The sequence below is a fragment of the Scardinius erythrophthalmus genome (genome assembly GCF_964197995.2).
Source record: "Scardinius erythrophthalmus genome assembly, chromosome: 23".
Classification (NCBI taxonomy): domain Eukaryota; kingdom Metazoa; phylum Chordata; class Actinopteri; order Cypriniformes; family Leuciscidae; genus Scardinius; species Scardinius erythrophthalmus.
In genome coordinates this window covers 12,272,174-12,298,057 of record NC_138243.1, presented here as the reverse complement: position 1 = coordinate 12,298,057, position 25,884 = coordinate 12,272,174, and the positions used below count along the sequence as shown (strand labels likewise).

The following is a 25,884-nucleotide window of genomic DNA, read 5'->3' as shown; positions in this document are numbered from 1 at the left end:
ATCATGTCAGAAACACTGCTTATAATCTTTTTTTTTTTTTTTTTAAGGTTGCAAGATCATCAAAAAATATGGCTGATATCAAAAGTCATACCTGAGAAACTTAAATGGCACATGAATGTCCTCAAGTGTGACTGCTATGGCTACTGAAGCATGTTGGAGCTGAAACCACAAAACATGTTAAAAGTCATGGATGATCATCTGCACAACATGTTACTGCAGTTTGCTACTCAAACTTAACTTCGTAACTTGCATAGAGACGTCATGACCAACGTGTTTCCAGCAGAAGATAACATAAGTTCAACCTTTTTTCCTGAGAACTGTCCCAACTGCACTGCGATACCTGCGTTTGAAACAGATCTCACAAAGACACTGGCTTTGGGCCTGGTGCTGATGCTCTTCATAATATTCGGTGTGATGGGTAACATCCTGGTCATTCTCTCCGTGGCCTGCCATCGCAACTTTCGTTCCGTGACGCATTATTTTATCGCCAATCTGGCCGTTGCAGACCTGCTTCTGAGCTCTGTGGTGCTCCCGTTCTCCGCTGCATCTGAAGCCTTGGGACGCTGGGTATTTGGCCGCCATTTATGTAATGCCTGGACCGCGCTTGACGTGCTTTGCTGCACGGCGTCCATCCTCAGCCTCTGCGTGATCTCTGTGGATCGCTGCATCGCCGTCAGTTACCCGCTGCAGTACCCTTCCTTGGCTACGAGTCGAAGGGCACTGGCGGCAGTGGCGGCTCTCTGGGCCCTTTCGGCTGCCATCTCTGTAGGCCCACTGTTTGGATGGAGGGATCCGATGCCAGAGGACGAGTCCGTGTGTAGAGTTAACGAAGAGCCGGGGTACGCCATCTTCTCCGCTGCATGCTCTTTCTACGTGCCGTTGGCGGTGATTTTGTCAATGTACTGTAGGGTGTACGTGGTGGCCCGGCGGAAGACTCGTTCCATGAGTAAGAGCGGGCAGAAGAATGGTTTGAAGGAGCACGGAGTAACCCTGCGGGTTCACTGTCGTAAGGAGGAAGCCGTCCGCTTGAAGCACTCGCACTTCACCTTCATGATTAAGTTCTTCCAGGAGAAGAAGGCGGCCAAGACTCTGGGGATCGTGGTGGGCTGTTTCGTGCTCTGCTGGCTGCCTTTTTTCCTAGTGTTGCCCATAGGTGAGTACTTGACATGTATGTGAACACACAGCAAAGCCCATCCAAAAAATAATAATGATCTCAATGGGACATTGTGTAGGAATTTCTCCCATCTAGTGGTGAAATTGTATTTTGTATTCAAACGAATAGTGCTCTCCAGCGCCTCGCTTTTTCAATTGTTGCATCTACGGTTACGTTACGTACCATAAAGCTATGACAGGATATCTTTTAATAGCACTTCATCGAGTTCTGCTGTCTGTCTATATAATAAAGTACACAACCAAGCAATGAAAAAAAGCTTGTAATTAAGACCGTAACATTGACTTACCTGTCGAGAAGAAAGCAGGCAACTTCAGCGTCTCTTTTGAAAGCTTTCTCCTGCATTAGCTCTTTCCACCTGGAAAAAGTTATCCTGACATTAATCGTTGTTTTTTGTAATCTCCGGTCACGTTTCGTTTTTACGGTCTACTTTGGACTTTTTCGACGACGAGGACTCCTTATCCTGTGACTAATAACCGTACAGTGCAGCCTTTTAAACTTGCCGGGGCAGTGACAAGCGCCTCTCACTGCTCTGCTCCTCCGCTTCTGCTGGTTTCAGTCACGTGACGCTGGCTCTGAACGAAAACGCGTTGTGGAAACGTGTTGGCCTAGTACTTTTTGTCCCTCTCTGCTATTATAGTTTTCCAAGATGGCGGAACTACATGGAAGCCTCCGTGGACCTACCCGTCCCATGTATATAAAGATAATAAATTCTTCGTTTACGAGGATAACTCAGATCATTGGCAGAGGTATTTGTACACCATTGAGGACATATTTGAGAATAAAAATATTGATTTTAGATAATAAAATACCTAAAAAACTACACATTGTCCCTTTAAATGTAATTTAAATTAAAATGCCCCAATTATGCATTTTCAAAGGTTTCGAAATTTGCTTTGGAAATCTCCTACAACAGCATTCAAGTTAAAAAAAACACTTTAATTTTCTCATAATATACACTGTAGCATCACTTTGTTTCTCACAGTGTCTGAAAAGGTTTGATAAAGGGTTCAGTCTCTCTAAACCCCTCCTTTCCGAGAGCTTCCTCTGCTCTGATTGGTCAGATGGCCCAGTCTGTTGTTATTGGTCTACCGCTTACAATAGAATCAGAAACAAAACATCCATTACCATATCTAAATTTCAGCTCCAGAGCTTCCTCAGCACTTGATGCACAGAGTTACGTACAACAATGGTGTCGGTTTTACCATATCAATTTAAGCCCGGGCCCTCATCCTTTGGAAGTGCATGCAAAGTGGAAAACTGCATGTTTTAACATGTCGACAACATGAACCAAACTCTTCGAGGCCTTAGCTACAACTACAGCGTTTGAGGGAGGGTCTATGTAGATGATTTTCTCGGGCTGTTATTGAAGACCATAGGCGAGCATTATGCAAATTTGTTACAAACCTACAGTATGTAGGTTAGACTAAAGGTCCTTGCACATTGAGTCCGAAAATCTCATCTGAAATTTTCGCACGCTAAAAAATAAATACAACCTCACGCTGTGTCAATCACGTTTACACACTGTCTCCGAAATATTGTCCGTCAAAAAAAAACAAAAAAACGAAAAGGGTCTGATTTTCTGCGTTTTTCACATTTGTTGCAAGCATTTTGAGAGGTGTTTTGATTGACATGGGGGAAAAATCATGAGAAAAAGCATAAAAGGGGCACTTTAAGGTAAAAGGTTCTTGTTGTTTTGCTTTTTTTTACACAACTTAATGTTTTGTTGAAATAATTTGTTTTACTTCGAAATAATGATAAAAGATTATGCCAAACTAATGTGAAAGTACGAATGAGATTTGAGAGCTACTGCAGAGGGGAGATTATCGTAAATATGCACGGCCGAAAATGAGATTATTTGAATAACTTAAATCTTGGTCTATTCCTCACACAAATGTGTTGTATGGCTTCAGCAGAAATGCAGTACAAGTGTCATTTTTAGTGCTCGGCTGCTTCATCCTCATTCATTTTCATTACTCTGAAAAGAAAAGTTGGTCCCATGTTTGTAACAACATAAGGGGGAGAAACGGTTACAGAACTTTTGGGTGAACCCAACTTGCAATAACTCGGAGAACATATTATGTGCTAAGTAATGCCCTGAATAAGGCATGTGTAACGAGCGAGTAGACACGTTGTTTTCAAGCGAAACACATTTTAGATGTCATGCTTTAATTTATATTTTGTTATTCTCACACATTTCAAAACAACCCAAGGTTCTCCCACACTATGACTCTATGCATCAACAACATTAACATAATTCTTGCTGGTCCCTTTGAGATTGCTTTTAAATGAGCTTGTTTACAACGAAAGAATGAATTATGAAAGAAAGAGAAAGTATTGCAGACTGTTTTAACCCTGATAGTCATAGAACACACTTAGAATAGAGGCTTTTATACTAAACAGCAGTTCAGAAAACTAAATATTTTGAATGTATTCCAAATGTATTTGCAGGCGAATCTGTATCATTTGTTCTTACATTTAATGTTTTATGGAAATACAGCTTATTTATCTGCCTTTCTGCTTAGTAATTGGACAGCTAAGATGCTATTATCATTTCTGCGTCTGGTTCAAAGCTTGCAGTATACTAAGAAATGCGCACATCAAAGCGAAGCCTTTGAAAATATGAAACATCCAAAACCATTTGACCTGCCGTCTTGGAGTGACCTTATGAAGCTGGAGGTCTCTTGCCGCATATAGTAATTTTGTCTTTTCTTTCTTACCGTGTCCCCAAAGGCTCAATTTTCCCATCTCACAGACCCCCGGACACTGTCTTCAAAATTACTTTCTGGCTGGGCTACTTCAACAGCTGCCTCAACCCCATCATCTACCCGTGTTTCAGCCAGGAGTTCAAGAAGGCATTCCAGAACATTCTCCATGGCCGCTGCCTCAGCAGAACGCACAGGACCTGGAGCCCTCCGGCCTCTTGTCGAGACCCTACGAACCTGCATGGACCCAAATCTCCACAAGGTTTACCATCTAGATTTACTGACTCCTGGAGGGCTACTAATGAATCGCCTTCTGCTGTGATCCTGAACGAGTGCTCATTTACTGCACATGCACATAGCAACAGTGCTTTGAATTCACCTGACACTTCTCTGACTTTGAAAGTTCATCAAGTTTCCATTTGCAAGATGGAAGGTGAGGCTCTATGAAATATTTCTGAAAGAATGAAAGACTTTTACAAAGACGTTATTTTACAAAGACGTTACTGTGGAATTGAACAAGAAATGACCAAGGATCTGGCAAGATTTTGTATACAGGAGCGCCACCTTGTGGCAACATCTGTAATAGGCAGCTGCACTTTTGTTAAGTGTAAAACTGTGAGGATTCATACATTTGGAGTGTAAAAATCCAGCTTGGTAATGCAATGACTGTTGACAGAGCCATTTGAAACAGCTTATTTTTGTTGTTAGGGATTTTGTTTTCCACAGACCTTTTTTTTGTAAGGTCTTCAAAACTTGTAAAGTTTAAAGTTTTAAAGCTTTTAAAAATACAAATACACATACAGTGGAGTGAAAAAAATTTGAAAAATGTTTCTGTTTTGCACTGTTTTTCATATAATCTTTAAACTGAACATTTAAATCTAAAAAAAAAAAGTTCATAAAGTATTTTCTTCAAATGGTTGGTTAACACTTTACAATAAGGTTTAATTTGTTAGCATTAGTTAACAACATTACACTGTTAGAAAAATCTGTAGAAATTACAGTATTACTGGCAGCTACTTGCCAGTAACTTACTGTAGATTTAAATTGATGTTATTTACTGGCAACAATTTGTTCAAAATTAAATGAACATTAAACATTAACAAGTCTTTATCTTTACAGAATAAAACTAAAATAACATCCTCATGCAAAGCATTCTGGGAACCAAAATCTGAAGGAAAAAAACAGAAAAAGGTTGATGAAGATTTCTGGTTCCCAGAATGCTTTGCATTAGATTGTCATTTTATAATTTTATTCTTTAAAGACAAAGACTTGTTAATGTTTAATGTTCATTTAACTTTGAACAAACTGTTGCCAGTAAATAACATCAATTTAAATCTACAGTAAGTTACTGGCAAACAGCTGCAAAACTACAGCAAATTTTTTACAGTGTAGTTAACATGAACTATCTTTAAATATGATACTTATACAGAATTGTTAAACCTTTCATGTGTTTTCAGGTGTTTTCAAATCTCATCTAAGTGGGCAGTGTGTAGTAGCGCATTACAAGTAACATGCATGCATGATCAGATTGTCAGAGCTCTGCCCTGTTTCCATGTGTTTTGTGTTTGAGCACATGGCTTAGTCTTTGTTTATGTTGCCATGTGCTCCCCTTGTCTTGCCTCCTTGTTTCCCTTTAACATGCACACTCGTTTAGTCCTTGTCTAGTCCTCATTTCTCTAATTGTACTCACCAGGTCCTCATGTGCTCTATACTCCCTTTATATTGTGCTTTCTTGCTTCATGTATTTGCTGGATTGTGTTGTGTTTGAGTCATAGACTTGTCTCAATTCTTATCTGGGTGTTAGTGTCTCTAGAGTTCTTAGTAGTTACTGGTATCCTTGCAGTTTTTGCTTTTGGTTAACTTTTTAGTTAGTTACTTTGGCTTTTTTTTTATTATATTATTTAGCCTGGGTTTACACTCACTCAAAAAATAAGCTGTTGAACGAACTTGATTAAATTAAGGAAAACTTTTCCACGAAAACTAATTACATTTTTCCAACAAAATCTAATTTGTTGGAAATGGTTTGTTGTAACCTTGTTGTATGAACTTAAATTCATTTAGTCATTCCTGCTAGATAAAGTTTTGTCAGGTGAACTACAATTAATCATTGCCTGGCCTAAAATCACCAACTTTGTAATTTTAGCTAATAGCTACAATTATTTTCAATATTAGTCAGTGTTAATTAAAACCTCTTTTATACATAGTAATATTGTAAATTACTTATGCAAGTGTGCGAGTGAGGTTTAATACATAATGTATACTGAGTGCCCACAGCCCTAAACTAAACACAGTCGCCACTCTTCTGCATAATGGTAACCAAAATTCAAAAACATTACAGAAAGTCCTCCAAATTTCTAACATAACTGAATATTAAACACTTACATAAACTAACAATCTTTCCATTTACAGAAAAACACATAAAATAACACTGTAATCTCTAAATTTACCCTCTTAATGCAGTCCCTTGCAAAGCATGCTGGGAAATACAGATTCACTGCCCAGTTAGTTGTCAACAAAAATGATTCATGTAGTTTTCACACAAATTAATTAAGTAAACTTCAGTTTTAAATAAATTAGGTTGATTGAACACAATTAAATTAAGTTGTGACAAAATATTAAACAATCGTGTTACTTTTGTTTATTTTAATGAATTGAATTTAAAGGTACAATATGCAAGAATTTTTTGCCGCTAGAGGGCGCTACATTCCAAACAACAACAACGGCGTAGCTTGATGACGATGTGAAGGAGCGTGGAATGATGGGAACTGTCGTTTTAAACTCCACCGTGGATGTAAATCATTCAGATGGGAATCGAAAAATCATGTTCATGGATGAGGTTAAGTTCTATTTTTATAAATGTTGTGTTTAATGACATGCTTTTTGTGGCAAGGGGGCGTGGTTCAGCGCGGTCTGTAACGGGAGAGAGAGAGAAACGAGACGAGCGGGACGCAAGTAGGTCAAGTGCAAATGACGAACACCTTATTGCAGTATTATTGGCGTGGAGAGACCGCTTATAAGCCGCGCTGGAACGAGAGAGAGACTGGAGAGAAAATTGGACGCAGAGAAAGAAAACCGGTGGATCCGAGCTCTCATTTTTGAACTGTTTTGTGCGTCGCGGTTGCCACGGTGAATGCGCGAATTGTGCGTGACTTTTGTTTGTTTTGTTTTATTTTAATAAAGTACGAGTCCCAGTCACGCCGACCCCGTCTTCTTCCTTCCTGACTCTTGAACCTCATCACACTTTTATTTCATTAAAATGAATTAACAGCAATAAAAGTAAGGTTTAAAACTACATTGGTTATCATAGATGTTTCTGTATGTCGAATTCATTGTTGTAATAACGCGGCGCAGTTTTGCGTGTTCTAAACAATTGTTGTAAAAGTAGCCTACATTCGAACATAACCACATCATTTGCCAAAATACTGATTAATATGTATAACACATGCTATATTTATTTACATTGCCATAAACACCAGATAAACAATGTCAATAAACTAACGTTAAACACAAATCTAAAGCAATAATACTTTCCTTACATAAACATAACCGTAGCCATACTACATGTGGAAAATATAAAATTATGCTTTGTCGACAGAACCAGCTGCAATCGGTAAAGAATAATTGTGTTCCATAACGACAGCACGAAACAAGCTAACGTTTGTTGCTTGATAGACGCTACAACTACAACTTCCGCATTTGTCCAGGACTCCACGCAGTACGAGCGGAAACCGAGGGTAACGCGGATATGACGCAATTGACTGGCGACTCCCAGCTCCCCCCTGCTCTAACGCCCCGTTTCCTTGGTTAAAATCGCAATTTTCTCACGATTTAAAAATAGTTGGAAACATTTGGGATATTGTAAGTAATCAACTTAACAAAATATATAACACTGGCCTTGAGATTTTGGGATATTTTAATGCAAAATTCTTACATATTGTACCTTTAACAAGAGGCAAAAAATCTTTTTTTGAGTGCTGTTTTATGCTTAGCTTTCTCTAGTTATTTGTTTTGGCTGTTGTTTTGTTCTTTCCCTTAGATTTTATAGGTGTAGTTTATCAGTTACTTTATTCTAGTTTTTTGCTCTGCCTTATACTTATTTGATGTTTGAGTGTCTTGATTTGTTCTCGCCCAGCCCGAGACTCCACTGACTGCTGTTATCCTGGCTTGCTGGCTGCTTAATCTTGTGCCCATCTCCTTTTCAAACAGCTGTTGTGGGACTGTTCACCTGTTGCACATTGATCCCCGTTTTGTCAAATAAACATTCACTGCTCATCTCTGTGCTTGGTTCCTATTATTTCCAGTGACTCCCTGACACTTACTTTTTTTCATGTAACGAGTAAAGTAATGCATTACAAGTAATGTGCATTATGTAATCAGATTACTTATTTATGTAACGAGTAAAGTAATGCATAATGTGCATTACGTAATCAGATTACTTTTTTGATGGAACGAGTAAAGAAACGCAATACAAGTCTTGCACATTATGTAATCATATCACTTTTTGATGATATGAGCTAAGTAACGCATTTCAAGTAATGTGCATTATGTAATCAGATTACTTTCTGGTGATGTGAGTAAAGCAACACATTACAAGTATTGTGCATTATGTAATCAGATTACTTTCTGTTGATGTGAGTAAATTAACGCATTACAAGTAATATGCATTATGTAATCAGATTACTTTTTGATGATATGAATAAAGTAATGTATTACAAGTAACATGCATTATGCAATCAGATTACTTTTCGATGTAATCTTGTGAATCTAATGAAACAAATACATTTATTTACAGCCAAAAAAAAAGTTACTTCAGATGAAGTATTTTCTAACCCTAACCCTAACAGTCACAGTAATAGTACAAATTGTAGCTGAAATATAGCTAGTGATGCATGATGTCCAATGTAGTGGACATATGATTAATCAGAATTTTCTCCCAAACTTGATGTTACACTTTTTTTTGAGAGTCTCAGATCTCAGGCTTTTTAATTAGCTGTCCACTGTAGTGACCTCTATGCGTGAAAGGGTTAATCTTAAATGCATTTATACTTTTACTAATACATTATTAAAATAAAAGTTGTATCTGTTAACATTAATTAATGCACTGTGAGCTAACATGAACAAACAATAATCGATTGTATTTTAACTAACATCAAAAAAGTTTTAATAAGTGATGTAAAATATAATACACTGTAAAAAATATTTTTGCAATTTAGTTATTTCAACTTATTTTTGTGAGTAGAGATAACTAGATTGTCCAGACAACAAAAAATTGTATGTTTTCTTGTCCTCAACTAGACTGAAAGTTGAATGAACGACTTAAATTGTTATTTTAACTCAAAAATGTATGTTTAAACAACTGCACTAGATTTTCTGTTGAATTAACAAGTATAAGTGTTATTTTAACTTATAAATGTAAGCTGAAACAACTGCACTAAATTTTCTGCTGGTTTTACTTCCAAGTTGTCATAACTTAACATTACTTACAAGTTTTTGCATCAAAAATTAAACATTTGATTTTAATGTACTCATCTGGCAGCAAAAATCTTTCAGATTAAGATTTTAAGTGCTATGCACTCAAAATGTCAAGTAATTTAAATGATTCCCTATGTGTCTGTTTAATATGATTGTGCCTGAAATTCTGCCTTGACAACACGCTGATTGGTCGATGCACAAGGCAGTAGTTTTTTTGTTAATCGTGAATTTGCTGATGCAGGCAGCAGGCCAGAGGCACTGACACTGCATAAAAACAGTAATTTCGGGGTTAAAACGGAGCCGGCCCGTCCATCACGTAGCCTACGGACATTTCAGGCTTCGCATTTGGAACTGAATCACACAAGACCATAGACACTGACAGTATATAAACACAAGACTGACGCAGGCTGTAAATGGAATCTTTTTTTGAACCGACTCTCGAGCCACTTCTCCCCCTCCCCCGCTGACTCACTGCAGTTCTTGCGCGCGCAGCCGCAGAGAGCGTCCGGTATTTTCTGAGAAAACGTATGGTAAGTGTGAATTCATAAAACTATTTTAAATAACATGTTTGCCAGAACATACCGTCAACATTTGTTCAATGTTCCAACGTTTTTATTTTTTACTGTATTTTCTAGACCGACATTGTTTTCGAGCCGTTAATTCCCGCTCCTGCTCCATTCAAATCTTGCGCGCTGATAACGTCCGGTATTTTCTGTGAGATTTACATCAGACGAAGGTAAGTTTGAATGCATAAAATAATTGTAAATAACATGTTTACCATAAAACAACGGCAAAGTTTTTCAATGCCATATTTTATCTGAACCGTATTTTATAGCCCACTGCCTTCGTTACTGCGTACGCTGACATCGTCCAGTGTTTTCAGACGTTTAGCCTATATCAGACGAGGGTAAGTGCAAATTCATGAAACCTTTTTAAATAGAGTATTTACCAAAACATAAGATTTGGTGTTGATTTAAATTGAGTGTGTTTATGTTGTAAAATAAGTCTAGCTATCTTAGTCTAACTTAGTTAGGTACGTTAACTGCTAACTGATGTTACTTAACTTAGCATCTGCAACTGTAACTACACACATTTCTAAGTTAGTCATTAGTTAAATATTCACGTTTATTAATTAATTAACTGTTAATTAATTAGCTAGTGTGCTTGAGTTGTTAACGTATTCTCCTTTGACAAATTAGTAGACACTTTCTTCTCAACTGTCCTCAGAGGCTTCAGAAACAGCACTGAAGGAAGCTGACTTTTGATTGATGTGAGGCAGACAAGGCCGAAAAGGTTTTAGCTATGTACTTAAAAATATATCATATTTGTTAAAGTGCAGTGTATCACTCCATTTGTTTGTTTTAATGTTCTAGTAAGTGTAGAAATCTACCATTTACTTAGTTTTATTATGATGTAATGTACTGTGCAAGTTATATACTGTATATGATTGTTTTCAGGCCAGTTGGTAAATGCTGCCATTCTTCTCAAATACTGCTGCTCTTCAAAGAACAGAGTCATTCATCAGGTAACACACACAAAAATAGTTTTTGTTTGAATACCATTTAGTTTCCCAAGTTATCTTGTATTTTATTTAGTTAATGAAACGGCAAGAAAGCACTTTGACTTGCTTTATTTCCATTCTTGTTGCTGTCCAACTAACAAAATTGCTTTGTATTGTTACATTTTTATTATTATATCACTCTAACCTGTTATTTACAATTATGAGCACAGATTAATTAAATTACACTAAAAAATTGTCTAGCAGTTTTTATTCATGGTCAGATTCAATCCATCATGGATGGATTTGAGCACATAGACGATTCACTGATTTTTTTACTTCCTTGTGTTCAAGCTTGTCAAGTTGATTAAAAGCTGCTTGTTCACCAACCGGACCAAACAGGATTTTTTCTTTTACCTCAGTTTCATCTCAGTTGCAGAGCTCTACCAGATATAGGTAAGTCTTCAACACAATCTTTGAATTAAAAAAAAAAGTTACTGTCAAATTGAATCGTTATGGGTGATATAAATAGCAAGTAATACGTCTGTGGTTTGAAATGTCACGGTTTTCATTATTACTATTCAGTGTTTGGATTTTGCCTCGCGCCATTTCAATGCGCTTTTGTTCATGTTTTAAGAAATCTTGATAATAGGGTGAATTATTCACAATGTTGTCACAAATTTAAAGGGGTCATATAATGCCATTTTTGCACAAGCTAATATGAGTCTTTTTTTCTTTCTTTTTTACCTCAGTCACTTCAATTCAACTCAGTTGCAGAGCGCCAGATATACGTAAGTTTTGACCACAAGCTTTGAATTAGTGCTGGGCGGTTTGACCAAAAATCAACATAACGGTTTTTTTCTAAATTATACCGGTTTCACGGTTTTTACCGGTTTTTTTTTTTGTTTTGTTTTTTTTTTCTCAAGCATGATGGGTGTTTACCACATTTTCTACTGAGTGAGAGAGGAAATAGTGCAGTAGATTTACTTATAATGCCCTATTTTATTGTCATGAGTGAATATTATAGAAAAAATCCACACTAATATTAATAATACAGGTTTGCAAGGCTGTTTACAAAGAGGTGCCAGCAGGACGCGCTTTAGGAGCGGCAGAAACAGTGGTTTCCCCGGTAACGGCTGTACACAAAGCAGCAACGCTCATAAACACTGCTTTATCAGGAAAGATAAAGAAAGATTCAATCGTAATAACAAAGAAACTTTTCTAAAGACCGTCAGTTCACTTCAGATACGTTAATACAGTATAAAAACACGCGCGCCGCAAGAAAAAAGACTCTCACCCCCACACGTCTCGTGCCCACTCTAGTCAATGCTTGTGTTTCAGATCGAAGCTTCCCAGAAGCGGCTCTCCGCGCCGCTTCGCTAAATATAGGCGCCTGGTCTATTTTGACGCACCGCGTGGAGGACGGAATAAAACCTTGTCGCAGCTGTAATGCGCCGCAGACGTGTGTTGTAAATGAGGAGTAACGCCGGTTTCACACTGCACGCGATAGCAGAGCGTGAGCAGAGCAGGAGCAGTGCGTATGGTGAGCAGGAGCAGGACACGCGCGTTTTGCTTTCACACTGGCAGCGTTTGTCACGCGCGGCTGAACCGCGGCTTGTGTACAGACAGAGTACTCTATAATGGATAAGTTGGCATTGCTTTATTTCGTTTTCAAATACATTTAAGAGAAAAGACTTGTCAAGAAGCTTATTTTATTAATCATTTCATTTATATAACTTTTGATTCGTCTTTGTTTTTATTGTTCGGGCAACAAGTTTGTTTTTGGACATTTGTTTTCTTTTTAAATTGCTGTTGGTCATTTGAGTGACTGTTTAAAACACAATAGATATCATCAATGCGCTTTTTGGATAACACTGCGGTGTATTTTGCCCATGATCAATGCGTGTCACTTTAATTCAGCGTAAGCGGCGCGTTAAAAATAGACTGGGCGCCGAAACTATCGCTGCACTGCTGTTCCTGCTCTGCTCCTGCTACGCGCTGCCGCGCCGCTTCTGCGTGCGATGTGAATGCACTCATTGAATAACATGGACGCCGAAAAAAATACGTGCTGCTCACGCGCCGCTGACGCTTGCGGTGTGAAACCGGCGTGAGACTGTGTCGCGCAGCGCCGCGTTCCGATTAAAGCGACATACACCGGTTTTGCGGTATATTAAAAATTCATATCGTAACAAAAATAAACACCGGTATTCGGTATGAACCGGTAAACCGCCCAGCACTACTTTGAATTACAAAAGTAAATGTCATATTGAATCGATATGGGTGATGTACAATTAATACATCTGTGGTTTGAATGTTTTCATTATTTCTATTCGTAGTTTGGATCTTGCGCCATGTCATCACGCTTATGTTCATGTTTTAAGAAATCTTGATAATAGGGTGAATTAGTCATGATATTGTCACAAATTTAAGATTATTGAGTGTATTTCAAATCAGAGTGTTTTGCACATTGAAGATTCGCTCATTGTATTTCCTCGTGTTGACTCACAGGTTCCGTCAAGTTGACTAAAAGCTTGTTCACCAACCGGATTTATTACCTCAGTCACTACATAAGTTGCAGAGCACCAGATACAGGTGAGTTTTCACTGCAATCTTTGGCAATCATTAAAATTAACTATCAATTTGAATTGATGTGTGTAAAATAAGTAACTTATTATATCTGTACTTTTAAATGTTACTGTTTTTATTGATATTGGAAATGGTTGTGGCGCTCTCGTGAACTCATTTTGAGGCCCACACAGAAGAAAAAGAATAGTTGAAAAAAGTATTTTTTCTTTTCTTTTTTTTACGAAGTATTCTCGTTGCTTGATAAACTTAAGGTTGAGCCACTGTAGTCACTTGGACTATTGTAACAATGTTTTTACAATTTTTTCTGGGCTGGCAGATATCGATTACCCAGCAGTCTATGAAGGAGTGAGCCAGCTCTCAGATTTCATCAAAAATATCTTAATTTGTGTTCCGAAGATGAACGAAAGTCTTACAGGGTTGGAACAACACCTTTAATGCTTTTCATAGTTTCTTTTTGAAAGGAATGTTGTGAACAGGATGTTTCATGTGTTGGTATGTTGTGGGAGTGGCATTTTAGAGTGTTTAGTTTAATTGATGAATTTGTTGAAGCTTGAGAGCATAAATAATTGGTAACTTAGTTGATATTAAAATGGCATTTAAGCCAATTCATAGGTCTTTAATGTGTTAAACATGTTCCAATGTTTGGAACAGAGGATGTTTCTATATTGAATGCTGTGGGTTGATCTTGTTTAATGTAACAGATTAATCCACAAGACATGTATTGAGACAGGTGTAAAACACCTTTTCACAAGGTTGTTTTCTGCAATTTCATTGCAGTTCATTGCAAAAAAAAATTGAATTGTATATAACACCTGATGTACTTGTTACATCATAAGAAGAATGGCATCTACGCTAATGTTAGTCTTTTTGTTTATTCCAAGGTTTACTGAAGTCAGCCGGATCCGGGCCGTATCCAGATCAGGTGGTGGACCTGCGCCTGGACACGTCCACAACGCATCCCTGAAGTGCCAGCCTCATCAGCCCTGTGAAGGCCTCATCGACACTACAGCCATCAGCACTGATCCTCAACAAACTCGTCTCCATACCGGCGTGACTCCGACTTCCAGTCAGATGAAACTGGATAATATTCTGAATGTTCTGATCCAATCTGACTTCTGACCTGTAATGCTGCCTGAATCATAATCATACACTGTTCGTTCTTTGCCCAGAGGTGAACTGAGTGACTGAGCCTGGGTTCTCCCAAGGTTTTTTTTCTCCATTCTGTCACCTGATGGAGTTTTGGTTCCTTGCCACTGTTGCCTTGGCTTTTGGCTTGCTTAGTTAGGGACATTTAATATTCAACAATATTATTGATTTGCCTTACTTAAGGTGAAAGATGACGCAATTTTCTCCTAGAAACAAACTTTGTTGTATTATTTTCATGTTATCACTGTGCTGCTTTGATTCAATCTGTATTGTAAAAAGTGCTATATAAATAAAGGTGACTTAACTAATTAACTTATTGTAAATTGTATCAGTGATCGTCAATTTTACATATTTTTTTAAATCAAATGTATTTTACAAATTAATGTTCTAGTAGTAATTCATTATTTGGTACTGCTGCAGTTTTTAAAACACCACTTTAGTTGGCTGAACTTATTGGGTGTAGTTTAGAAAACTAATCTTTAGTTTGTTGAACTTATTGGGTGTAGTTTAGAAAACTTAACTTTAGTTGACTGAACTAATTGGGTGTAGTTTAGAAAACTAATCTTTAGTTTGCTGAACTTATTGGATGTAGTTTAGAAAACTTAGCTTTAGTTGACTGAACTTAAATTCGAAGTTTACTTAACTAAATTAAATCAGTTCATTGTACTTTATAACTTGTCAGGTAAACTTATCCAAATTTGTCAGGTACACTTTTATAAATAAGTTAGTAAAACTCAAAAAAATCCATGCAAAAAGATAACAAAAAATAATGAGTTAAGTCAACAAAAGATTTTTTTACAGTGTACTCTGTTAACTAATGAGACCCCAGAATTTTTTTTTTAATGATGAAAAAAATATGGTGTTTTAATTGGAAACTTTTGACCCCACTGTATATATATATATATATATATATATATATATGATGTTGAATCACTAGTAGTGTTTCTGTAGTTTACAACAGGATTGAAATATTATGTCTTTGGTCATATTGATGATAGACTATTAAAAGACTCAGTTATGTCAGATTCATTTGTCTGCTTTAACATAGTCTTTGCTGCTTTCCTGATACTTTTCATATTGTGCATATTGCTGAAAATCAAAGAAAGAGTAGAGAAAATATTTCCATTCTCCCCCTTTTATTAATTTTCCATTTTTGTAACATCACTATCCAAGGGATTAGACACTTTTCAGCGCAAGCGAACATCCTCAAACAGCACAGCCAACAGTATAAACACCAGCACACAACAGGTTCACTTCTGGACTGGGGTTAATGGGGAAAGAGAGGGGCGGGACTAGAAATCATTGGCAACCTCAGACTGAACCATCTTTCAGTTTCCATCTGCATTTACATAGATTACATACCACGCATAGAAGAACATTCAAGGATACATAGCAAAGTGTGTGTGTGTGTGTGTGTGTGTGTGTGTGTGTGTGTGTGTGTGTGTGTGTGTGTGTGTTAGTGCCGACAGCTGCTCTGGGATCAGAGGAAATGCTTATGGCATGTTTTATTTGAACTCTTGCATATGCTCATATGTCTCAAGGAAAAGATTTGGAAAACTCACATAGGACAATTCTGTTCTCAATTTATGCCATATTTCCGCACCAGGTTAAATAATAATAAAAAAGAATTAGCTTAATATGTTTGTCTTGTTCTTTTTTTCTTTTTTCTTTTTTTATAATCATTATTAATTCAACTAACCATAAAGTTTAATTGAGAAGCAAAATTGTAAAAAAAAAAAATTAAAATTGAGTTTATTTTCTTATCTCACTGGCAAACCATACACATAAAATTGTTCAGGTTAAAAACAAAAGAAAATAATTCAACACTCCCTTATAACTTTAGCCTAACTTTTTTTTTACAGATGTTTAACAAGACAAAAATACCAAATAAGATTTTTTTTTTTTTTTTTTTTGCTGTCTCTCAAACTATCAATCCACAGTTCAGAGAAAAACGTGCCACCAAGAAAGGCATTTAAAACAGATTCTGTCAGCTTCTCTTTTGAAAAGATACTACTGTACATAATATGGTTTGTGTTGCACTGTAATCACAACGTAGCTGAAATGATCCAGCCATTCGATGTTGTTTTAATATAGCACCAAGCCCAGAAGGGTTGCTAGGGCATATGCTTCCGATGTGTAATGTGTTGCCATCACAAATAAAAGAGTCGTCATAGTAACAGTAGAAAGGCAATGAGGTCAGCAAGACACGAACAAGAAACAGGAAGAGCGAAAACAATAATAATAACAGTCATGAGGTGATAACTAGCAGATATAATTTATGAGATCAGTGACCCCTCTCACCGCCATCATTAATACATCAGTCCATGCGAACAGAATGAATCATTATAACCTCGCGTCACCCTCTATTTGAGATACACACACATTCATTCCAACAGAAAGCGCGCACAAAGACAGTCTCGCTCGCAGCGGTTTCGCTTAATGAACGTACGATTTGCGTAACAAACCATAAACACATTATTAAAATTTAAAACGAGTCAAAATGGATATTTTAGTGAGGAGAGCATAATATTCTGATAACTTTGAGAACTGGAAGAAAAACGCAATTTTCTTAATCTGTAGGCTATTTGTGTCGTGCTTTCTAGTAAAAAGATTAACATTGTTAAAACAAGACAAATTTACATTGGATGCAAAACTGCATAAGATATGAAGACTTGTATTTTGAATTAAATATTTTTTTATTACATATTTTTGACATATTTACTGGAAAACGATTTTTTTTTTGTTTCCTATGGAACCCCTAAGGGGGATATCGGAGGAATAATTATTAATTATAAAAAAAAATAAAAAAAATTGTGTTGTTTCGTAAAAAAGTATTGTATTCCCATAGAAACTTTGCGTTCACTGGAACAACCTTTGCATGTTCCCCAAGAAACGTTTTGTGTGTGTGAACGCAAATTTTCTCGGGGGAACGCAAAATATTTGAGAGAGAACTCAAACACTGAAATACAGTTTTCCCTGGTAGTTTTCCCATACGTCCCTACTTCATATTATTAATATTACAAAGTTTTCTCTGAAGAACAAAAGTTTTGCGAAAATGAATGCAGAAGCATTGAAAATATTTTTCCTCCCCATGTCCCTTTAGGGGCTCCGTAGTTTCTTCACTTTGGAACAAACAATCGTGTGTCTTTGAGTACACACTAAGCATACAACAACTAAGCAGCAGTGAATATGCAAGGTTAGACCTTGCCAGTGCTGGAATGAACTGGAGACTGTGTGTGTTTGTGTGTGTTTCTCTGTGTTGAGTCATAGAGGAAAAGGCAAGCAATGGAGAATGATGATACAGGCCAAGATTTTGCTGATGTGCATGAGGGAAAAGAAAACAGCTGGAGGACAGGTTTAGTAAATGAAAAACAGATTATACAAGAAAAGTTCCGCCATCAGATGTCAAGATTTAAGGAAGGCACATTAAAACCAGTTAAAGCCTTTTATAACTGTGTTTTACTTTTATACTATGCCTCCTTCGTCTGGGCTGAACATAAGGTTTACCACCATCTACAAAACGTGGATTATCGTTACGGTTTAAAATCCCATAAAATTAAAATGACAGTTTTGTGGCATTAAATGAATGTCTATTATTGTCTAATGTACTCATATGTTAGCAAATAAACACATTTAAAATGTACAGTCTTTCTCTTCAGGAAAAAATGAACCAGAAATATTGATGACTCATCTTGTACAACACATTTGTGTCCAATCAAATGCACTCTAGAATGAGAATGTCCCTCCCACAATACCACGCGCAACCGACTAGCATTAGCAAATACCAAATCATAATTAATGGCTGTGATGTAGCCTACCCAAAAGCCATTTAAAATAAAATAAAAACATGATCTTTCCATGTGTTTAGCCAAACTTCATGTTTCAATAGGAAATGTCAAACACAGGAAAAGAAAACTGATAACGCACTAAAGGCTATATCAGCTAACCTAGCGAGCTAGCTGCTCAGTGCATTGCCCTTTGTGCTTTTAGGGCATGTTTTTCATGTTTTCAGACCAACTTGGATGAAAAACAAACAGATTAACAGAAAATCTCTTTCATTCTTTGATTAAAAAAACGACAACACTAAAACATGGAGCTGCCATGTTGCCATGTTCAACACAGCTATTGAAAATCACCTTTAACTTACTCGGTTTTATTTTTATGATATTATGACAGTATGTAGCATTTTACTACAGTAAAAATGGATGTCGACATGTCGAATGGCGCTGACAACTCATACTCAGAAAAGCCTTTCAAAAGCACCATGACGAGTTAAGAGAAAAAATATGGCACCTTTGTATCGGTTAACCGGCTATTTTACATGATTTAACAGCCTTTCAGTTGTTTCAAACAAAAAACACAAACAAGCTCTTGCAGCAATACTCAGCGTTATAAGTCCATCTCCGGCACAGCTTGGAGTTAAAGATACAAAAAAGACACATTAGCGTAAGGTCTGCGATATCACATTTGTTGATATAGACATTTGCGGCATAACCACTCAATATCGTAAAATCTAACGACTCACAAGGCTTATTCGTACTGCGCAGCAACCAAACCTACAGAAACATCCGTCTGGGGTTTTTTTTTTTTTTGGCCCTCAAGCCAAAAGTATACTTCGGTTTTTACGCATAAGCATAAGGTAAATATCATCACGTCAATGTCAGCAGCATAGTACGCGAGCAGCCGGATTTTTGTAAACTAGTGTACTCTATAAGATCAGCTAGCACATGGGTTTTGATTAAAAAAAAGATGATTAGGCCTAATTTGTCCACAAGGTGGCCCTCGTCGTTGTTTCATAGAGGAAAAAGAAACGTGGGGATTAGCGTTTGTGTGAGAGATTAAGAAATTCACGCGACTACTTTAAACGAGTAAAAAAATCTTCTTCTTCTTTTTTTTATAACATTTACGGTCATAACTTCGATGAGAAATAACGCAGACAGGACAAGGATGAAGCATTCTAAGTGACCGTTCACACAGAACGCGTTTTTCCATTCCACTGAGCAACTTTTTCTTAGTTTTTCTATGTGAACAAGCGCTAGACTGTGTTTGACCTTTTGCAGCGTCTCGCACACGACACTGCGTTTAAAAAACACACCACTCAAGTTAAAAGTTCAACTTAAAAAAAAAAAAGTCTTGAGACCTTGTTTTTTTGTACCATTCAACTGCCCGCGTCGTGCGTTTTTCAAAGCAAAAACACGTTCTGTGTGAACCGTCCCAGAGCTGAACCGGCCCTAATGCACATGTATATTCGCGCACACTCGCTACTTGTTCGGCTGTACGCATGTCAAAAATGTAAGTATACTTTAGGCTCTAGTGCATTAGGAAAGTGTTACTAATTTCACAGCGCCACATCCACTTTGTTCTTTATAAGAGATGTAACAGCCTTAACCCTAACACCTTTAACTAACACCTGCTAAATTCTCAATAATCCTCACAGAAACAGCCCTCTGTTTCTTCACGGCCAAAAACAACCTGGACTTTCTCTTAAACTTTAGAATTAAAGCAGCTTGTGCAGAAAAAAAAAAAAAAAAAAGAATAGATCAAGTTTCTTTTGGAATGAGGAACAAGGAACATTTCCAGCTAAAATCACTTGTGGTCCTCTCTTATTTTCTCTAACGTTGCTAAGCTGCTTGTTTTTACATGCGGTTTCTTCTTCAATAACATTAACATTGTTAATTAAATATCTCTGGTTGTGAAACAAAACATGGTTTTTAATTAGCAACCACTGGAAAAGCTTTCTTTTATTGACTGTTACAGAAATGATCGCATTGAATGCCACGGAAAGGGCCGGAATACGGTCAGGGGTTCATTGATGTAAACTGATTGTTTGAGTAAAAAAAAAAAAAAGTAATAAAAAAAGCCTAAAAATATAGACATTTCTAATGTAATAAAAGTCCTAATAGACTTTTTGCCACAAACAATGACACAAGAAACCCAGTACTCTAACCCTTGCCTTGTTAATAAGTAACAATAATAAACAGCTTCTCTAGTACACACACTTGATCCCTCCGATTTCAAAAAGCAAATAAAGTTAAATACAAAAATAATAACATGACTCATGGTGGGTAGAAAGTACAGTATAAAAATCATACAATCAGAAGTGCTCAAATGTGGATGTTACATTTTTCCTTTCTTCACATGAGGCAAATACTTTTTTTTCTTTTGTCTAGATGTCTTCTTTAGGAAGTGGTGTAGGGTTGGGAAAAGAAAAACAAGGGAAAAGGGCGAGAGCTCGGGGGTTGGGAGAGTAGGGAGTGAAGATCATAGGCCCTGTGGAGGGTTCGGTTCTTGATTTGACTCGGTGGTTTCAGCAAATCCCTCGGTTTATAGACACCCCTCCCCCCAAACCCACTGTTCTCCTGTCGGCTGGAGGACAGGGGTCTAGCCCAGGCTGGTGATGTTGGCCCTGCCACCAGGGGGCGCAACGATGCGCTGGGTGTTGCGGCGGGGGATGTTGTCATCAACCTGAGCGCCTGAAACGGAAAAATCAAAAGGAAATCACCTTATGATGCATATATTTTTTACATGATGACACTCTTCCTGTGAAAAAGTGGATAATACATTTAAGTCAATTATATAAAACAACAAGTATCTCGCTAATATTAAAATTCTGGCTGGTACAGATGAGCCGACAAATAAAATAAGGTAAAATAATAAAAATTAAAATAAAATACTACAAGTGAATTTAGGTACTGATATGTCATGCATCTCAATTGATTTATAATTGATTTCCTTACGATGCTCACCAGAGAGACTGAAGCCAGACTGGTGCAGGTTGCGGACCGGTTGAGCGGGCTGCTTGGCAGGAGAGGTTTTGGCAGAGGAAGCAGGGGTCACAGCTTTGGGCGTCACTGAGACTTCACAGACCGGCCCGTCGTAGAGACCCCGTGGGACGCCCCTCAGTTCAGCAAGCTAAGAAACAATGGTGCATGATAATATTAGTAAAACACTGATAACCTAAAACATTTAGAAAACCACAAACAGTTTACCTTTAATAAGCATTAAGTGACATTTATAATAAAAGGCAAAATATACTAATTTATGAATAAGTATATTTATAACAGAATAAGCATATATGAGCAATATCACATGAGTAGCAGTGCGATATGACTGTATATCAGCACAGCTGTGATTCGGATGTAGGTAATCACTGCGTGCTGATATATGGTTACAAGTGTGATATTGCGTTTATACAACAGTTTGACGGCACAAATGAGTAAATAATTAAGAAACAACAACGGAGTGTCTTCAAAAACCCTCTTTTGTGCAGAACTACTTCCTTCCGCCACGGATTCAAATCTCAAAAATTCAGCTTTGCATCACAGGAATAAATTACATTTTAAAATATATATTCAAATATAAATCAGTCATTTTAAATTGTAAAAATATTTTACAATATTCCTTTTAAATAAATGCATAATGCATGCACTATATACACGTATACTGTATATGCCATTCAGTATATACACCCACTGTGGGTCAAAACTTTGAAATAATTACAACATTTTTAATGTTTTACAAAGAAGTCTTTTATGATAACCAAGGGTGTATTTAATTGATCAAAAAGACAGTAAACCATTAATATTGTGAAATATTATTAGAATTGAAATACCCGCTGCTCAAGAAACATTTTCATTATTATCAATGTTGAAAACACCAATGCTAGAATATTTGTTATGGTATAATATTCTATAAAAAAAAAAAAAAAAAAAATATATATATATATATATATATATATATATAATTATATTATTATATATATATAATATATACACACACACACACACACACACACACACACACACACACACAGACAATGAATAATTATAATAATTATATACAATTAATAACAAGTAATAATAATAATAAACCGGTATGGTTTCCTATCATCTATAGATTTCAGATTAGAAAACCTGATTAAAAAAAAACATTGATCTATAACTCACCCTGCTGCGAGCCTTTATCCTCTTGTAGACATAGTCAGGGAAAGGCTTACGGCTCACGTAGCGTCCAGATCCCTCTGTGGTGTGGAGATTTCCATCCTCCAGTACGATCTTTCCTTGGCTGATGACCACCAGGGGCACCCCGCGCACCTCGGTACCCTCGAAGATGTTGTACTCCACTGCCTGGAAAACAAGAAGCAACGGCATGGCACTGCATGTTGAAACTCCGTTTCGGGATCAGGATCAGTACACAACACAAAACCATACTGATGATTTGCAGACATTCCCGACGTCATTTGCACAAACTCTGCTCTCCTTAAGAGATAGTTATTTTGCATTGCTCTAAAATTCCTTCCACATACTGAAGCATGATATTCCGGTGAAAATGGAGGTGATGATGATATCCCATGTTGGAAATCATTATTGATCCTTTCAGAAAGCTATTTAAACAATATGTTGAGGACAAGATGTCAGAACAGACCATATTTGCAGCCCACCTGTTTAGAACGGTTGTAGAAATACAGTACAAAGAAAACAAGGAATGTTGGAAATGGGAGGGAGTGAATGAGGGAGGAAGTACTGTATATTAAAGTTTACAGGGTGTGTGTGTGTGTGTGTGCTGGCATGTTAACACCCTTCTGAAGGCTACTGGCGCTTTGCTAAAAGCAATACAGAACATCCCACAAGACCTAAAAACAGCATGAGGTTATTCAGTGAATCTGATAATCAACACACACACACACACACATGCTCAAACACCAAGCAGTTGCCTACAGTCCTGAATACACACACACACTCAGGACTTTTGTCTTGTTTTCCAGTACTGTCCCTGAGAAGCAAAACTGTGTAAATATTAAGCGGTCACCACCATTCAAAAGTTTGGGGTCTGTAAGATTTTAAAAGTTTTAAGAACTTAAAGAAGTCTCTAATGCTCACCAAGGCTGTGTTTATTTTAAAACGTTCAAGATTCTTTGGGATGAATAGAACGTTCAAAAGGACAGCATTTATTTGAATTATAAATCTTTTGTAACACTGTAAAAAAGCTTTACTTTTATTCCATTTGACGTGTCCTTGCTGAATAAAAGTAAACATTTCTTTAACAGTCTTACTGACCCCAAACTTTTGAATGGTAGCGTATTTTTAGCATATATATATATATATATATATATATATATATATATATATATATATATATATATATATATATATATATATATATATATATATATAATTTATCACTATTATTTTTCTGTTTTCGCCATTGGGAAATAATTCTTTAAATATTGAGTGAGGTTTAGGCTTAAAACAAAAACAAAATTAATCTATTTGCAAATGAAAAGCTAGCATTAAGTCCAGATTATTATTATTTTTTTAAACAAGTATATTTTATATTATTAAATATTATATTACATATTGCTCATTTATTAATAATATAAAATAAATATATAAAAAAATAAATGTATTAATATATTATTAATGTTATTATTAATTATACCTATAATGTATATAAATATATTTAAATATTTAACACAAATCTTTATTTTAGGATGTTTAGATATATTGTTAAATATAAAATCCACTAGACAAAAGAACACAACCCTCTAAGGCCAATGTGTTTTAAGCTCATGAACACAAATAGAAGACATGGCATCCTGCACAGTGTTACGCCTCCAAACCAGGAGGGAGACATCAATTACCCAGGCAGAGCTCCGAATGACATCACTCGCATGAGTAACATGCCCACGCCCAACATTTGGTCAGCACAACCAATGCTCTATGGTCAGGAAAGCAAACCACGTCCTTAAAAACACAACTTTGCTCACTGGTTAACTATACTGAGGGACATAAATCTGATGGCATGAATACAAGTCAAATAACATAAACACAATCAATCAATAATGTGCATTAATGAGTCACAGTAAGACCAGGAGCATGTGTTAGGAAAGTACATAGGGTCTATTTTGATGTCTAAATCTTTCTGAGTGTTTGACATGGAAATGGATATGACAATGTTGTTCTGTTTGGTCTTGGCGGAATAGATCTGCTACGCTGCTGCTGTTATTGCTCCTGCAAGAAGGTGGAGGGTTTCTGAAAGCACGCTACAACTGCTATAGCAAATGCTGACCAAGTATTTGAAGGTTGAGTTCATTGGCTACTGATGTGGCAGGAACCAATCATCTGTGCCCTATAGATAATGATGTGATTGCAAGCAAATTGAGTTAAGGACCTATCAGCCTGCGCCACCTAGCGTTTCATGACCGAACTTTGTATTTCACGTTGGTTTTAAACACACATGACATTGCTGACAGCGGAACTCACCAGATTGTGGCTCTTCGCTGAGATGATCTTTGTAACATCAGGCTCCCACAGAACCAGATCAGCATCTGAGCCCACGGCAATGCGGCCCTTACGTGGGTACAAGTTGAAGATTTTAGCGGCGTTGGTGCTGGTGACGGCCACAAACTGATTTTCATCCATTTTTCCAGTTACCTACAAATGACAGGGACCACATGGAGAGATTTGTCTTGTTTGTGTTTGTGTCCACTTGAGTGTGCTTGTCTGTTCAGCTCGGACTATTTAGACTGATTTTGTTTATATGATGGAAGGAAGAGTAGATGCTGCACTGTGGAAACTTCTAACTCCTTACTGTTTGCAGACTAGTATTTCTGTCTCACCACACATTTGTCCCAGATGATGGACATCCTTTCCTCAGTGCCATTGGTTCCTTCAGGGATGAGGGTGAAGTCGTCTTTACCCACAGCTCTCTGGGCGGTGTTAAAGGTGCAGTGAGCGCTTCCTGTTACCTGCAGATCCCCACTATAAGAAAACACATATAATGTTAGGACAAAACAAATGGGTCAAACAGTTCCATTTATATACTAAGCAAACCCTTTTCACGCTTGAGTCGTCTTTAAAGACCCCCTGTGGTGAAAATCAAGTTTTTAAGGTTGTTTATATGTCTCTGTGGTGTTTTTAATATGGGTCATGAAACCCTAAACAAACTTTTCTGAGATTATAAGGCATGTGTGTTGAACATCATTGAAGACAATGTTAGCATCTGTTAGATTTAATTAGATTTAAGTTTTAGTTAGATTAAATAGATTTAATCTTCCGGGTTTAAAATGTACATTGTGTCCACGTCACAGGTTGTAACTGGCAGTGCACTATAGTACTTTGATGACGCATCGGTGTCTCGATTATTCATGAGACTGAGTTTTGTGAGGAAGACTTGAGCTGAAAGAGGGGGGTTTCATGACTCTTTAAGACAAACCATGTGAAAAGTCATAAGTCCACACAAGAGTATTTGCTCCTTAATACTGCAGTGATCTAAAATCTCAAAAACGCGGTTTGAAATCGCCAGTG

At 36.9% G+C, this 25,884-nt stretch overlaps 2 protein-coding genes across 6 annotated transcripts in view; one reads left to right on the top strand and one right to left on the bottom strand.

The window, feature by feature from the left end:
- Window positions 1-261: 261 nt before the first annotated feature.
- Window positions 262-4,323, top strand: adra1ab (adrenoceptor alpha 1Ab; the record flags this gene model as incomplete). The annotated part of the gene is made up of 2 exons (XM_081353877.1): window positions 262-1,153; window positions 3,905-4,323. 2 exons carry the CDS (start codon window positions 262-264, stop codon window positions 4,321-4,323), a joined length of 1,311 nt encoding a protein of 436 aa, XP_081210003.1.
- Window positions 4,324-18,711: 14,388 nt separating this feature from the next.
- The window catches only part of dpysl2b (dihydropyrimidinase like 2b), a 41,294-nt gene continuing 34,121 nt past the window's right edge, over window positions 18,712-25,884 (bottom strand). For 2 of the 5 annotated variants that reach the window (XM_081354431.1, XM_081354432.1), the window contains 5 exons: window positions 25,197-25,338; window positions 24,841-25,011; window positions 22,525-22,704; window positions 21,325-21,490; window positions 18,712-21,051 (listed from right to left, as the gene is read on the bottom strand). In XM_081354431.1, the coding sequence (XP_081210557.1) occupies window positions 20,960-21,051; window positions 21,325-21,490; window positions 22,525-22,704; window positions 24,841-25,011; window positions 25,197-25,338 (751 nt within the window). In that variant the 3' untranslated portion in view covers window positions 18,712-20,959. Of the gene's footprint in view, window positions 21,052-21,315; window positions 21,491-22,524; window positions 22,705-24,840; window positions 25,012-25,196; window positions 25,339-25,884 lie in introns of all 5 variants that reach the window. The other 3 variants (XM_081354429.1, XM_081354430.1, XM_081354433.1) reach the window with 2 other exon arrangements.